This window comes from Ammospiza nelsoni, chromosome 3 (genome assembly GCF_027579445.1).
Source record: "Ammospiza nelsoni isolate bAmmNel1 chromosome 3, bAmmNel1.pri, whole genome shotgun sequence".
Taxonomy (NCBI): Eukaryota; Metazoa; Chordata; class Aves; order Passeriformes; family Passerellidae; genus Ammospiza; species Ammospiza nelsoni.
Window position 1 is genome coordinate 71,833,913 of NC_080635.1, and position 16,851 is coordinate 71,850,763.

Here is a 16,851-nt window from a genome sequence, read left to right on the forward strand (position 1 = left end):
GATTCTAAGACCCCACTGGGTGTCCAGCTCTGGGGCTTTAAGCACAAGAAAGACGTGGTCCTGTTAGAGTGGGTCCAGTTTGGGCCATGAAGATGCTCAGAGGGCTGGAGCACCTCTGGTAAGAAGCAAGGCTGAGAGAGTTGGGATTGTTCAGCCCAAAGAAGAAAAGGCTCCAGGGAAACCTTATTGTGGCCTTTCTGTGCTTAAAGGGGCCTGAGAGATGGGCAGAGGAATTTTCAGTGGGCCTGTTTCGGTGGGAGAGGGGGTAATGGTTTTAAACTGAAAGAGGGTCGATTTAGATTAGATATAAGGAAGGAAATTTTTTTACAATGAAGGGGGTTAAACACTGTCAGGGAGGTTGTTGGTGCTCCATCTCTGCAAATATTCAAGACCAGGTTGGACCAGGCTCAGAGCAACCTGATCTAGTTGAACATATCCCTGCTTATTACAGGGGGTTTGGACTGGGTAACCCTTAAAGGTCCTTTCCAACTCAAACTATGCTACCATTCTGTGATTTTCCTGGCTTCAGTTTTGTCTCAAAGGAGGTGTGTAGTTACTCCAACCGACGTACATTGCTGCTTTCCTATAGGGATCTCACATTTAATAAAGCAGATGGGTCATTCCCCATCTGTCATATTTACAGAATCAAATATCCCAACATCCTTTATACAATTCCTGCTTTATGTACTTTGTGACCTCTAAGCCAGTGGTTAAGCACAGACGTGGCCCAAGTTCATTTTTGTGTGGGATGTGTCAGTAACATCAGTTACAGAAGAAAGGAACCGTGAGGTTCTTTGAAAAGTCACTAGTCCAATGTTCAAGGCACAATCAACTGTATTTATCAAACTCCTCCAACATCTGCCTAACCTGTTCTTAGAGACTTTCCTTCACAGATTTTTACATTGCTCTTCCCAATCCTTAACCACTGTAATCAGTAACATGATCGATTTTGTCTTACGAGAAGAAACGTGTTTATCTGGTTTATTGTTATCTTAATCCTCTCTACAATAGTGTTTCTGTTATGCCTGGTGCAAGCCCTTGTCTGCAGTCCAGAGCAGGCTGGAGGTGTTGCCAACACAACAAAGTCACATTTACAACTGTATCGCTATAATGTGTACTAAACAGATTAAAGGCTGTGCATTAAGAGGTGTTTTAAAGTAATTCAAGTGAAAAGTGTCAGATGAGAGACTTTTTAATTGGCCTTCAGAGAAGCCTGTTCTTGACCCAGGGCTGCTTTGTTATCCCAAATAATTGTTTGAAGCACTGCTTATGAAATCTGCAGTTGACTTCAAAACAGCCCAGGGCCACCTGGGCCCCTTGAATAACACATGTTTTAATCCACCTACACAGCAAATATCTGTGCATCAAAGCCGAGGTTGCTGTCTGTTCACAGGGTAAAAATACAAAGCATGTTTTTGGGCCGGGTGTGAGAGAGGAGAATGCTGTATCTTCAAAAGCAGTGAATCAGATGAGGGCTGAGGAGGTCACAAGGGGTAAATGCCTGATGTGCAATGTGGCAGCTGCAGCAGCAAATGCAGACATCAGGTGTGCAAGCACAAATCCTGCCCGTGCTAAGTGCTAGGATGTGGCCACAGCCATTGCATGGCGCAGGAACGTGACTCTTCTGGAATCACCGTGAATGATAAAAGGTGTAACCATCTGGAAAGGCTCATTAGGAACCCAGAAGAATGAGTCAGTGGAAAAATCTGGGCTGTACGAAGGTGATAGGTAATTATCTACCCAGCAAAAGCACGGCAGAAAGGCGCTGTAATAGTCTGTGCACGGCAAGATCCCCTCACTGAAGAAGGAAAACGTTTGGTGGTTAAAAATCATGACATTTTCGACGTGCTGCCTTCCTACAGGGTTCTTTAATTTTTGGAAAGATAAACCCCTGAAACCCTACGTGTTTCAGTCCCCGAGCAGTGCCTGGCGTGAGCCCAATTCAGCTGCTGGAGCAGCCCCCTCCGCGCCGCTGTGGGGTCCCAGCGGGACACGCTTCATTCCCATGGAAAAGCACCAAGGGTGCTCTTACCTGCTCCCAGGGGGAAGAATTAGCTTAATCTGGGAGCTTTGCCCGGGCAGAACAGAGACCACGGCTTTTCAGCTTCTAGTAGAGATAGGGCTGGGATACAGCCGGAAAGCTAAAGCAAAGGTAACCTATGGAGCAGATGAGGAGGGAGCGGGTAGAATCGAGTGAGACAGAGATGAGCAAGGACGGGGTAAATCCTCTGTCTTCTCTTTAAACAGTAGCTGTTACCGCATAGCAAAGGCACCGACAAGCTCGGTGCGACATCCCCGGATCGCGGCACTGTTTGGCGAGCATGGCCCAGACCCAGGGGCTGCACTGCCGGACACAGCGACCCCTCCATGGGGCTCCGAGAGCCCCGTCCCGGCAGCGGCGGAGCCCGGCCTCGGGCAGCGCCCGCCCCCGCTTCCTCCCCCGCCCCCGCCGCCATGTTGTGGGGCCGAGCGCCGCGGGAGGCGCAGGGGCCGCGGCCCGGCGGAGCCGCCGCTCGGGGCAGCGCAACAGGTACCGGCGGGCCGGGGGGCGCGGGCCGCGGGCGTTACGGGCTCCACTGCCTTGAGCCGCTTTACTTGTCTTTTATTCTTTAGCTGTGTCTGGGCTCTTTTTTTTCTTTTTTTTTTTCTTTATTTCTTTTTAGGCAGGCTTTTTTCTTTCTTTTTTTAAATTTTTTTTTTCCTCTCCTCTTTTTTTTTTTGGGTGGGGGTGGTGTCTGGGGCTTTGGCGGCGGCGGCTCCCACTGCCGGCGCCGCCGCTGCTCGCCCGCGCTCCCTCAGCGCGCTGCGAGCGGAGCGATCGCGGTGCCCGTGCCCAGAGAGCTCCCGGAGCGCCCGGGGGAGCCCCTGCCGAGGTGAGGTGACTCGGACGCGGTTGTAGAGCCCCGCTCCTTGTGGTGGTGATTTTGTTCCATCTGGTTAGCTGTGAAAACGCGGGGTTTGGAGAAACCCAGCTGGTTTCTGCAGTTAAAGTTTGTAAACTGCTCTGTCTGTTAATAAACTGGCTTTTCTCGGTCTCGACTTCTCACCGCGGCGTGTCGTAATTCAGAGAATAAAATGAGGCTGAGGTACGTGATTCGGTTTCCTAAACATTAAGGTACCATTTTGAATACAGTAAATGGTTTTCGGGCCAGCTGGGGCTTTGACATCTGTCACATCGCAGAACTCGAAAGTAGATCGTGCTTTAAGATAGTGCCTGCGTTCTCTGAAGTTATTCTTGCAGCGGTTCTCTTAAACACCAGTCGGAAATTCCCCATCTAAAACACGGGAATGAGAAGTCTCAAGCTTCTTTGCCCTTGTGTCCAGGCTGCCCTCTGTTGTGCGTTGCTCCTTTGGGAAAATGATGTTTTCTGAGCTGTTGGTGCTGGCCTGTGGTGGCCGGAGTGTGCACAGGAAGGCTCGGGGTGTGTGTGAAGAATGTGCTGTGTGTGGGTAACATCGGTGCTGCATAAACTGTTGCCTGCTCTCAAGAACTTCTAATAATTCATCTGAAATTGGCTTGTAACAAATATCTATATCCGCTGATGCGACGGTGACATGTAGAAGTAACAAGCGCTAGGAACTAGTTGGATAAGCAGCTAACTGGGCTTCGTTCTGCTCCCAAATCTGGTTCATTTTTGTTACCTTGTTTCCACTCTACCTCCCCTGTTTTGTTTGTGTGTATTTTTTCAGTCTGACTCATCTGGGAGGGGCATTCACACCACCATACCTCTGAGTACTCAGAGAAACCTTAACTCAGACTCTGGGCTCCCTGTGATGTGAAGAGAACTGTGTGATGCCTGCAGACATGGATTTAGGCTGCTCTGTGCTCTCTGTTGAACAGAATTTTTTGTTAAGATTAGCCTCCTAACTCAGATGCCTAAATTAGATCAAGTGAATATGCTTATCCTTTTAATTACTATCCTGAGGGAATTGCATTTACTTTTTTTCTCCTCCATCTGTACAAGATCTGGGGTACAGGATGAATCCCTGGCTGAGTTGTAGCTGTCAGTGTAATAGAAACCAAGAGGATGATGTTCCTATAGCAGTAACAATAGCAAAATGGGGTACCTATGGTCTGTTTGTGCTAATCATAAAAATAATGGGGTTATCTACCCCATTAGGTGCTGGTCAAAGCACCAAAGCTTTATGGATACTTATTTTTTTAACCATTCTTTTAACCATAGACAGAATGAGATAGATCAGGGCAAAAGTGAGCGTGGATGATTTTGAACTGTGTTTTTGAGAAGGCTTTATTTATTTATTGAGACTCAGGTATTAGAGTGATTTGTACCACAGCAGTACTTACAGTAAAGTTTTTTAACAGGTATTTCTGTTGTAGTCTGTAATGTTGAAAAGTGAATTAATTTCATGGCATAGGAAAGTAGCAAGCTATGAAAAATTAAGCTAAGTCTGTAGGTGATAGTATTTCTTCAATAGCTGGTGAGGAAAATGAGGCAGCATTTGGAAAGGGAAAGGTGATGTGCATGCTTTGCTTGGGGTGTTATCAGAAACCTTCACAGCCTTTGAGAATAGGCATCTGTCAGGAAAGTACTGTGGGTTTAGTTCCTGAAAGGCAATGTAGTCCAGATTAGTTCCTGTCACAAATTGAGACAGATGTCTCTGGTCTGAGAGATAATTTACTTGCAGACTTTTAACTAACAGGTTATCTACTATTGCCTCAAAAGATTTAATTTGATTAGCATGCAAAATATGTGAAAAAAATAGTTTAATGAGATTTTTCTTTAAAGCCAGAGCTGTTCTCTTTACCTTTTTACAAACTGGTTCAAAAATTGGATGTCTTTATTTGTAATGTTAATTTCTAGCCTATTTTCACTTGAAAGGAAATACCTCCACTATCTCAGTTTTAAAAAAGCTTTTAACTGCTTCAATTTGTTTTTATTTACCTCAAATGTAGTTACAGAACAATATTGTTTTGAAGGGACTTCTGGAGATCATCTGGTCCAACCCTATGAAAAGCATGGTCAGGTCAGGTCACTCAGAGCCATGTCTGGTTGTATTGGGATTATCTCTGAGGGTGGAGATCCCAAAAACTCACTGGACAGCCCTCTCCAGTTTGGTACCTACCCTGGCTCAAGGTGCATCCCATCCCCTTGCCCAGGCTGCCAGGGAAGGTATTAAACAATACTGGCCATGGTGGCAGCTCCTGGGGAGCATCACGGGTTCCAGCCAGATGGATTTGGGACTACTGAGCACAGCCCTTGCAGTCTGCTGGTCAGGCAGGTTTTCCACCCACTTTACAGTCAGCTTTTTCAAACTATATTCCACCAGTTTGGCTGTAAGAACACTGTGGGAGATCTTGTTCAAAGCCTTTGTGGTGTCAAAACAAGCTGCTGTGCCCTTGTTCACAGGGCCAATCATCTCAAAGATGAGATGTGTCAGGTGTGGTTGGTCCTCAATAGCCACATGCCATTTCCCTTCACTTTTTTCTTCTTCAAGCATCTGTAGGTGGGTCCTAAGGTGATTTGCTCCATAATCTTTCTAGGGACTGAAGTGAGACTTAGCTGCCTTCAGTTTGCCTTTTTCCAGTCACCAGGATCCTTGACCAGTCACCAAGACCCCCCCAAAATAACAGAGTTTAGTCTTACAGTGACATTAGCCAGTGTTCCTGGCAGCACTGGGGCTATGATTTGTGCCATATGCACATGTATGCAAATGCTTTATTTACATGTTTTAAAATTATTTTGACTTTCAAAAGCTGCTTTCAGTCCAGTGCGATGTTAAATCTTTTGCTAAAGGATATTAGATGATGGATCCTGCCATGTTTTTAAGTTTTGGGATGAACCTTGGTGTAGTTGTTCTGTGAAAATCATGAGAGCAGCAGTTGGCTGACAGAGTTTGGGGTGTTGCTTGGATTAGAAGGTTTGTTTTATGTGGCTGAATGATTGGGAAAGTCAGTGACCCTTCTTAGGCTTTTTTTGTCTTAAGTGATGATTGGTGGTTATAAAGATAACAAAGAGTTGTAGAGTCCTCTTCATTTTATGAGGGACTGACCTATTTCAAGCACTATCACTTGTCAGGAAAACAACACAAAGTATACTTTGAGGTTCAGAGGTTGAGCCTAGATATGGGGTGGAATAGGGTAGTTACTGTATTCCTCTTACCTTTAAAAACATACTATCACTCTTTAACTTCACCTTTTAAAATTGCATTTTTCCTATGTGCCCTGGTTGGTGATAGATGACACATCAGACTATTTTGAAGGAAACACTCCTGTTAGAGTGCCTGGTTGGATTTCTGGAAGGGCTAAGCAGCTGTTCTAAGTGATCCTGAAATTTTCAAATGCTTAGTTGCAAATATTACAGGTAGCTGAATTCCCTTTGGTATTCTGTGTCTGACTCCTGATCAGTATAAACTTGGAGATTTATGTCTATGTGTAAGTTCAAGTTCCTTCCAGTGACAGACCAATGTAAGCCAAAATTTTAAGCCAGCAGTGAGCAGTGAAACCTTGTTTTCTGTGGCATTAGCTGTCTGAGTTTGATCAGATGTGAGCCTGTGTTGAATTTTTTCTTGTGGTCAGTATATTTAGAGCAGCCTTCAGCCATGTGGATCCTCTGGTGTCTAATATAGGCCCTCAAACATACTGCAGTCTTTCTCTCCCTTGAGGGTACTAAATTTGGTTGTGCCTTCTCTGTCTGGTTGCCTGCTTTTCATGAATATTATATTCAGTGAAGATCATTGCAAAGGACACTCTTCTGTTAAGCTTGGTTCATGTTGGTGACGGGGTTCATCAGAGTAGTTTACTCATGTCTAATCTCTGAGAAAGGCAAGCTAAGAATTCAGGCATCCTGGTTGCTTGGTTACTGTAATGCTGCTGCTTTCATTAATTCACTTGTCTATCAGGATGGTGGTTTTGGGGGTGTTTTTTTGGTTGTTTTTTTTTTTTATTTTATTCAAGGATAAGTCTTTAGAAACAAACAGGAGACTATTTCATGAGGAATTCTTTGTTCTTCTTACTTCTATGTATACATTGTTTTATTGCCCTTTGCAAGATGGCAACTCACAAGATGTAGTAACTCATTTTTCTGGTATAGTTGTGCCATCAGCACCAAATGTTGTAAAGGTGAGGATTAGGTCACATAAAAATTATATAGTAAAAATGGAGCTGGTGAAATGTCATTTTTCTTCAAATTGAGAGTATTTAGAACTCAGTATAGGAACAGAGCCTGCCCATGTTGGTTACTTGGATCCTAGAGTTAAAACAATGGATTGAACATTAATATATAGGTGAGCGCAGTGTTGTGTAACTCTTATTTTCAGAACAACACGTGAAATTCAAATGATGTAACATGATGACAGTAGCAGCACAAAGCATTGGAGTTACCTAATAGAGGGCAAGTATCTGAGAACTATTTTTAAACATTTTGGCAGTACAGATAGTTGAAAAGGTGTGGTTGATCCAGAAAAGTCACAGCTTCCTTGGAACAGCGATTCTGAGAGCAGCCAGCTTGACTTGAGATACTTTGATATGGGATGTTGCTGCTTCAGAAGTAGCAGATAATAATTCTGAGCTGGGTTTACTAGTGAAAATGTTCAAGGCTGATGCAAGTGGAGCTTGTGAAATGCTGTGGCATCTGCAGTCAGTGATTCAACAGCATACACATGAAGTAAGGGAAGAACAGGAAATGGGAGTTAACTTTTCTTTGTTTCTAAAAATATTACAATTGGAATGTGGAAAAAAATTACCTATTATGGCTATACTAATAAATGCATCAAAAAATCAGGGCACATTTAAATAATACTTGGGTCTTATCTTTCAAAGGTCAACAATTTTACTAGTCAAAAGCTAAAACTTTTTAGCTTTTTTCACTACACTTTTACGACTTTAGGTAGGACCTGTGTCTTTCTAACTGGGATACATTTGCCCCTCAGGATTTTACATGATATTCAGATGTTTGTTTAACATGGGTGATAATTGATTCCCTAAGTTCATGAAATTCAATTTGGTGGTCAGAACATTATTACTGTATGCTCTAGAGCTCTGTGCTAAAGGTTTAAGAGACCACATTTCAGCTGGGTGATTTGAAGAACTGATCTTGATAATATGAGCGTGGATGTGACTTGTGGATGGGAGTGGGCTCAGAGGCAGGAGTCTTCAGCTGGGGCAGGTGGGAGGTGCTGTGCCACACTGCCTGTGTGCTGGGTCTCACTGTGCTGGTCCCAGAGCCCCTGTGCTGGGGGGATCTCCATGACACCCACACTTTTCTGTGTCACTTTAGGGAATGCGTTTTTACCCATCCATGATCCAACTAAAATACTCCTACCTAGTTATTTTTTCCTGGTTTTACTGGCATATGCTAATCTTTGCTTCTTCTCCCACAAGGTTTCCCTGGGTTTTGATACATCAGAGATAAACACCATTTCTGTGCTTTGAAGGCTTCTTGTGGCCTTTTTCCTCTCTGCTTGTCATCTCATTCAGTTTTGAGAAGTTAAACCTGGTGGTTTTGTGCACCTGTCCAGCTTGAAAGCAGATACCTAAACTGTAAATCCTGTCTCACCGAATGTTTTACTTTCATTAGATAGTCAGATTGTTCTCTGCTGAGCACAGGAGTGCTCACGTATCTTTGGTTTCATGCTTTGCTATAGCAGCCCATTAGATGTTCTGTTTGTTTTGCACTGTTATCTGTGTCTGAAAGCTGAGCAGCAAGTTAAGCAGCATCTCTTCTATAATAAGAAGAAAATAACATTATGAATTCTTCTGTTAGTTTTTTTTTCTCTGTTAGAATTTTGCTTGTGCTTCTGATGGAAGGACAGGAGTGGGCTTAAAATTTTCCTCTAAGGTGGCAAGATTTTAAATGAATAAGCTTAAAAGTAATATGCTCTCATGTTTCCAGTCATGGTTGAAGTAAGAAAACAATGTAAAGAAGACAACTCCTCAAATACTTTTGTCTTGCCCAAGTCCACATTGACATAAATTAGGAGTTACAGTGTGAAAGTGGAGAACTGCAAGTTTTAAGGTGTGTGGACCTCACCAAACAGCATTTAAGGGTGCTTGCACAAAGCTTGCAAATTATTACATGTGAGAATTGATGTGTTTTAAAACAGAATTTTAAAAAAAGGCATATGGAGTGTGGAGTCATGTGAATTGGAAAGTAGGAAGCATTAAAAACCCAAAAAAACACAAGAGTATTTTAAGTTACCACCCCTTGAGGAGCAAGCATATCTCACTCAGCTCTCTGGAAAGGTTACAGTATGCAGCCTAGAGTTGCTTCTTCAAGGTAGAAGCTCAGAGCCTTTAAAAAAAATTTTATAAATAGTATACCCTCTACTTCTTGGTTTTTTGGTTTTTTTTTTTTTTCATTTCCTTTCTAGGCAAAGCAAGCAGAGGTGGTGATGTCTGTCTGGGATCAGGTGAGTGAATATATTCTCCCAGGGCGTGACAGAGCTGGGTTCAATTTCCATCTTTTCCTGAGGAAGTTTGTGTCTCCTGGGAGAAGGGCCAGGGAATTAAATAGTGAGCTTCCTGAAGTGGTATTCTCATTCTCTCCCTCAGAACAATTTCTTCCTTGCAAAGAAGGTTTGAAGCTGGAGGGACACAGAGAGGGACCTGCAGGTCTCTGCCTTAGTGTAGAGAATTAAAAATAAAATGGGAGAAATCTTCTCCTAGAAAGGAGGAAAGAAAGATCAGTTTTAATCTCCAGAAAGAGAGGAGAGAGCTGAACTGTGTCTTGGCACTTTGAATGGGTGCTTTCACAGCTGAGCAGCTGTGTGAGAAACAGAGTAAGCCCAGCAATAGTGGCCACACAATTCTGGTTTTTGAACAGAAAGAAAGATCCTTGTGTTTTGGATGGTCAGTAAGTTCAGAAAGCATATTAGTCAAGCAAGGTGGGTAGAAAGGTATTTGTCAGAAAAATACTTTTTGTGTTCTGTCTGGATCACAGAATCACTGGGTTGGAAGCGACCTTCAAGGTCATTGAGTCCAACCCAGCCCTAACACCTCAATTAAGCTGTGGCACCAAATGCCACATCCAGTCTTTTTTTAAACACATCCAGGGATAGTGACTCCACCAACTCCCTGGGCAGGCCATTCCAGAACTTTATCACTCTTTCCATAAAAAACTTTTCCCTAATATCCAACTTGTATTTCCCTTGGCACAGCTTGAGACTTTGTCCTCTGGTTCTGCCAATTGCTGCCTGGAGAAGGAGACCAACCCCACCTGACTACAGCCACCTTTCAGGTGGTTGTAGAGTGATAAGGTCACCCCTGAGTCTCCTTTTCCCCAGGCTGAGCACCCCCAGCTCCCTCAGTCGTTCCTCACAGGGTTTGTGTTCCCAGCCCCTCACCAGCCTTGTTGCCCCCTCTGGACACGCTCTCTGTTGGGTAGGAAGTTTCTGTTTCACAATGAAGAAGGAAGGGACTTCATACCCTAGGGTTAAGAAATAAAATGTTTAGCACTTTTTTTTTTTTTTTTAATATCAAAATATTAACTGAGGCTCTCAGTACTGTTATCTACAGTAGCAGGGGGAGCAGGAAGAGCCAGCAATGTGCTGCCCACAGTCAACTCCTCCGTTCTGTCACTGATGTCATTCATCTGTTATCAGAGTGGGTGGACTTTGTAAGCTGGCCACAGTGCATTTTGAAAAGGCCATGTGTCTGTGTATAACTGTACTGTATAAAGGAGATAAATGCTTGGCCTGCCACAGTGTTGAGATGTTTTTCTTTTTCTTTTTTTTTAATCAGTAAACTCTCATATCAGTATGTCTTGAACAAAAAGACAAAGAGAAGTAAGAGAAGTTACAGTCTGTGCTGTTTCATAATGCCTTACTAATGCTTCTTATTCTCTCTTATTCTTCTATTTTTAAGAGAGTACTCCGAAAAAAGCAGCAAACAACTACATGGGCTATTGCAGTGTCACTGCTTTGCAAATATAATGAGTTGTCTTTGTGTTGTCCAGGTCTACAGGTGTTGCAAAGAGTAAATCAGGTAGTTAGTGCTGCAGTCTCTGTCCTTGCTAATTGGCTCTTGCAGCAAAATTCTGCAATACATCATCCTCCTGCCACAGAGAGAAGGAAAAGAGCAATAATGTGACCACACATGCTGCTTCCATGGGGTTTGCTTTCTTCCAGACAGAGCCTGGTGCACCAGACCTTCATTCGTACTAAAGCTATGTGGCTGTGGTTCTTCTGAGAAATGTTTTGAAAAAAAAATTGATTCAAGTATAAATATTAACAAAGATTGTGGTAAGGCTGCCCTTCATAAAATGGCAATATGCCTATGATAGGGAGAACAAAAAGCTTTTTTTCCTTTCTCCTGCAGTCTGCCCAGCTCTAATGTTTTCTGATGCTTTCAGCATGGTCCTGACATGCCCCCTGCTTCTTGCAATCTCCTCATTTCTTTTCTCCACTTGTATCAACTATAATGAACACTGAGAGAGGGAACAGAAATTGCAGTCTGGCAGGCCAGTTTGTGAAAACAATTAGTGCTTTAAAGATTTGGGCTAGTCAGATGGCTTGTTTACAAGAACTTGCTGTTCTGCTGTTTAAATGTGAGATCCAAGTTTTCCTGTTTTCACCCTAAATGGCAGCAGGGCTTAATGTTATCTGCAGTGTTTGTAAGGATGTTTGATCCTGTTGTTACACCATGGATTTTGTACTGTCTGCCATGGTTTCTTACAACTAATGACTGAGTTCACCAAGCACATCTTCTAGAGCATTTTGCAGAAACAACTTTCTGTGAAATGCTCTGGTGGCAATGTCCATAATTTTATCCATATCATCTGTTTGGGACACTGGTTATAATATTTTCTTGATTCTTATTTTCTTTCTTCAGTGAATGTTTCTGTATGACATTGTGTAAAAAGGCTTAAGGTGCTTTTACACTTTTGTAATCTTTATAGATGGTGACTGCAGCAACTTTATTTACAATTTGTGAAAATAAGCTGCTTTTAGCTTTGATATGTGCATGATCTCCAAGCCTTTGGGATGTGCTGGAGAAATACAGAAGGCAGAATACTTGTTGAGGGCAAGCTCCATTCATTGAGAAGGATTGTTCTCCCAGACTTTTGAAAAATGTGCATAGATTTCAAGTTTACTGGGTTGTTTCCTCCTTCTTTAAAAAAAATTGAGGGGAAATTATACTGCAGCAATACTTGTATTCTTCCTTTTTTCACTTCTTGGTACAATCTGTCACTGTAGAAGTATCTGTGCTTGGTGTAGTCCTGGTGTCTGAATGATGTCATAAGACTGTGTTCCCAATGTTGGTGAGATACAAAACCCCCTGCAAAAGTCCCATTTATGATTTTTGGTTGCTTCTGTAAGATTATAGTTTTCTCTCTTTAGGGGTTACTGTTGGAGGGTTTGATTCTCTTCAAGTTTAGTGTTTATTTGAAATACCACAAGGTCTACATATAGACATAATAGTGAGGCAACAGAGCTAAATCATGATTTAATCACATCACAGTGCTGTAATGTACTCTCAGTACAGACCCATTGGGCACTTCCCTGGTTTTGGACCTTGGATGTTGGTTCATCTACATGGCAATGCCCAGCACAGATTTACCAGGCTGGTTCAGCCCAGGCTTGGGGAATTTTCAGGCACACTGAAAAATCCCATGTTGATAATTTGGGCAGGGATGCTCATTGTTTTTGCTGATGAAAATGAACCAGCAACACGTGTCCTCCATAGATGCAGGGCCTTCATAAATAGGAATGACCTTCACCAAGCAAAAGTGACATCCGAGTCCTCAAAAGTTTTCAGTTGAGATTGATTTTAAAATGTGGTATAGTTATGACTCTAGGGACATTAAAATGAGGAGAAGGGGTTTCCCCATTTGGTGTGCATGAAGCTGTCTGGGTTACTTCTCCCACTCATGTGCTCAGCAGTGGAGGATTTTGAAAGCTGTCTACACAAGCCATTTCAGCAAAACCAATGCAAAATGCTACTGTATAACTGTGAGTTATATGAAGTATTTTTAAAGTATATCTTAAGATCTGGGGCTTTAAGAGTTAATCAGTTTACTGTCAAGACTTGTATCGTCTGATAATTATCTGACTTGTGTTGGGAGGCCTCCCCTCAAGTACTGTGTCCAGTTTTTGGCCCCACAGTGTAAGAATCATATAAAAATACCAGAATATGTCCAAAGGAGAGAAACGAGGATGGTGAAAGGACTAGAGGGCAAGACTTTTGAGGAACAGCTGAGGATGTGAGGTTTGTTCAGTTTGGAGAAGAGACTGAGGGGGGACCCCATTGCTGACTATCCCTTCCTCATGACGGGAGCAGCAAGGGAAGTGCTGGTCTCTCCTGGTAGCAGGGCACGAGGGAATGGCTTAAAGCCATATCAGAGCACATTGAAATTGGATAGAGGAAAAGTTCTCCACAGAGGGGGCCAACATGCCAGGGAGCTCCCCTGGGATGGGGTCGTGGCCCCAGCTGGTGTTCATGGAGTATTGGTCAGTGCCCTTTACCTAGGCAGGTTCACTTTTAGGGTATCTTGTGTGGAGTCTGAAGTTGGACTCAATGATCCTCTTGTGTCCCTTCAACTTGGGATCGTCTATGTTTTTGTGATTACTCCTTTAAAAAAAACCCCAAAACCTAAAAGATGGCTGAAATTAAGAGAGTAAAATGAGTTGGAGCAAAGATCAAATATGTAGCCCTTAACCAGTAAGATTAAATATGGAACAAGTCACATGCAGGTAGAAGTCTGCTGATTCTGGGGGTGTTCTCCAGCATCCTGCTTCATGTCATGGTTTCAGGTTCTGTTTTAGACCTCCTTGACAGAACAGCTTTTGCAGAGAAATGTGCTGTAGAAATGTTTAACAACATTGGCAGCCCTTTTCAGGAAGGCTCTTTATAGATCTCAAGTGTCTCTTGATAGGCTGCTTGGTAGGTCCATGTCTTGGAACAGTTCCATGCTTCCTTTTTTAATCTTTCTGTGGTTGATACCTTGTGTTGTTGTGAGGGATCATTTGGACTCACCAACCACTCCCTTTACTTTCTTTAAATACACATATATACATGTGTGTGTGTGTAGCCACAAATGTGTGTATGTGTAATGATGATGTGAACTATATATAGAGAAAGAATTGTTAACAACTGATCCCAGACATTTTTAATTTTATTGAAGAAATGTGCAATAGGTACAAAAAATGCTGTCCTCAGGTGGAACTGGAGTGCTTTCTGGCTTTTTTGTGCTGAGATGCACAGGAGTTTCTCTGCAGGAAGGCAGTATGGGGGATAGATATTTCTGTACTTATTATTAAAATATGTGCCTGTATTGAGGTGAGGGGGTTTTTTGTGTATGTGTGTGGGTAAGACGTTTGGTGTCTGAAAAGGGGATGGGCAAGATGTGATTCATGTTTCTTTTAATTAAAATAAATATTTCATTTTTCTAGCTTCATCCTGTACAGTAGTTTCTCCACAGAGAGCACAATGATAATGATGTATAAATTTCAGTATTTAAGTAAAATTATCTCATCCAAAGCACAAGCTCACTTCATTGTCTTAGTTCTATATTTGTAAAGCAGTGAATTGTTCATGCTTTTTCCTCAGATAATTATTAGTGGCTATTTTGCAGTTCTAAAGAATTCTTTATATGGTACACTTGAAAGAATGTGTACTAGAAAAGGAAAATCTTAGTACTCTGATATTCATTATGAAAGTAAATTCTGTTCCGAGCCCATTTAAATACTGCTTTTGAGTGTTTATGCAGTAGCTCAGGAGAAGGAATAACTTCATTGTGTTGCTTCTGCAAAACCGGCTGATGACAGATTTTTATTGGGACAAGCCCTTTCTTCAGAATACATCATGTAAGAGTGTTTTCTTTGTTAATAGTGCGTGGAGTGTTGGAGTGGATGAATTTGAATAACAATTGGTTTTCCACTTGGCTCAGCAGCAGCTTTCGCTTACCGAGCTGAGCGCTGAACTTTTGTTTAATGGAACGCACAATATTTACCGTGGAGGGAGCGCTGGCAGGGACGTGCTGGGGCTCGGCCGTGTGTCCCGGCCAGCCGGGAGCTGTTTGTGCTCATCGCTCCCAACACTTGGTACCGTTTTCCTTTAAGAGCTGCCACGAGGCTCAGGACTGCACTGCATACCCTATTAAAAAAAAAAAAAAAAAAAAAAAAGGCCAGAAAAGGATCCCGCCGGCCCTCCCCGGTGTGATGCCGCCGGTTGAGCAGCAGCCCCGGCCGGGCATTGTTCGCTGTCGGAAGCGGGGCCGGGCGCTGCCCTTGCTGCATTATTAATGCGCGATGTTTTCATGTTGCAGATGGCTGAGGGCTAGCGGCGCGCAGTCGGGACCATGATGGCTCAGTTTCCCGCAGCCGTGAATGGTGAGTGGCTCCGGGGTGCTCAGCCAGGGCTCGAGGTTTGGGGTTTGCTGTTTCTTTGCGGGTTTTGGTGCTTGGCTGCAGATCCGATCGCTGTCCGTGGGCTGGGAGGGGACAGCATCGCTGCAGTGTCATTTGGGCTGCGATAGCAATCCCGGGGCATTTCCAGCGCTGAGGAATGTGCGAGCTGTAGTGGAGCCTGCCTGACTTCAGGCAGGGAATATGCTAAGTAATAGTTGATTAAACTTGCATACCTTTTCTGTTACGTAATTCAGCACAAAGTGTGTTCCATTATGGTCCATTACGCTGTTTATTTTAAACAAAATATTTGAATGTGTTAAGCAGTTTGTGACATTGATGAAAACAATCAGCCCTTCTCAAAAGAAAAAAGGCAAAAAAGAATTTTCCTCTTGACTGTGCTCTTTGCACTACAGAAACTTTTAAATTTGTTTCTTGGTGATTTCCTTTCAAAGACATATGAGAGTTGGAACCTTAAAATTGTTCCTCTGTATGTGTATGGGATGGAGCCTTTACTTTTAGAGGAGGCCTATTTGTGAAGGCACGATTTGCAAAGACCTGCAAAGAAATTTGACATTTGCATGTTGTTATTTACAGAGCTGGCCAAAATGAAAATGCAAGTATAGGAACAATGTTTTGTACTTCAAATACTCCTGATAAAGAATATTTTTCTTCATAAAAATAAACATAGGTACAGGAATGAGTATTTATCTCATTTGTCTATGAAGGTTACTGCAGGACTGGGAAATCTTTAATTTAGAAAATTGTCACTGAGATAAATTGGGAAAGGGTTTTTGGTTTTTTTTTTTTTTGTTTGGTTTTTTTTTTGTTTGTTTGTTTTTTTTTCCCAGAACAACATTCAGATTTCAAATTAAACCTCTTAGTAAACCTACAAACCTGTTTCATATAAGCGTAAGGCTTTTCATAAAAAAAATAAAATCTGTGTAATCAACACTTTGTTTTTATACAATCAGCTGCAGTTTTTTCCAGACTTTGTTTCACTTTACAATAAAAGCCAAGTTAAAGGAGTCAGTAAATACTAGGGGAAATTCTATAGACCAAATTATTTTTTCATTTAATTGGACATAATGGAAGTTGTTTTTTTTTATTTTTACCATGTGGTTTTTGCTTCTTAATTTAAAATAAACAGTCAGGGGCTCTCTTTGGAGAAGATACAGCTTTATGTTCTTGGCTGTCTCTGTGGTGTATGCATAAGTTATTTGATGTCTCTTAGTTTTGGCTTTTTATGCCTTTATTCCATTCTGTTGGACAAGCATGCTGTCAGTGCTGACCACATGCACTGCTCTCAAAAGCCTTAGTTTGGGAGAATATCCTTGATCTGAAATCCCTTGGGCAGAACTGTCTGCCCCTCTCAAAAGGAGTGGTGTCAGGGGATGCTGCCTTTTCCCTCTCAGAATTTTACTGTGTTGGAAGGCACAATAAGAGGGAGAGCATGGGGAAGAGACACCAGGCAATAGTTAAACTGTTGCTCCTCACAGAGTAGTTTGGATGACTGTGTCAACTTTGTGTGGTGTTGCAGTCATATTT

The 16,851-nt window shown here is 42.5% G+C and overlaps 1 protein-coding gene across 2 annotated transcripts in view; it reads left to right on the forward strand.

Moving 5' to 3' along the window:
• Positions 1 to 2,469: 2,469 nt before the first annotated feature.
• ITSN2 (intersectin 2) overlaps positions 2,470 to 16,851 on the forward strand; it is an 80,140-nt gene continuing 65,758 nt past the window's right edge. The window contains exons 1-2 of one of the 2 annotated variants that reach the window (XM_059469230.1): positions 2,470 to 2,530; positions 15,225 to 15,288. In XM_059469230.1, the coding sequence (XP_059325213.1) occupies positions 15,258 to 15,288 (31 nt within the window). In that variant the 5' untranslated portion in view covers positions 2,470 to 2,530; positions 15,225 to 15,257. Of the gene's footprint in view, positions 2,531 to 15,022; positions 15,289 to 16,851 lie in introns of those variants that run through there. The other variant, XM_059469231.1, reaches the window with a different exon arrangement.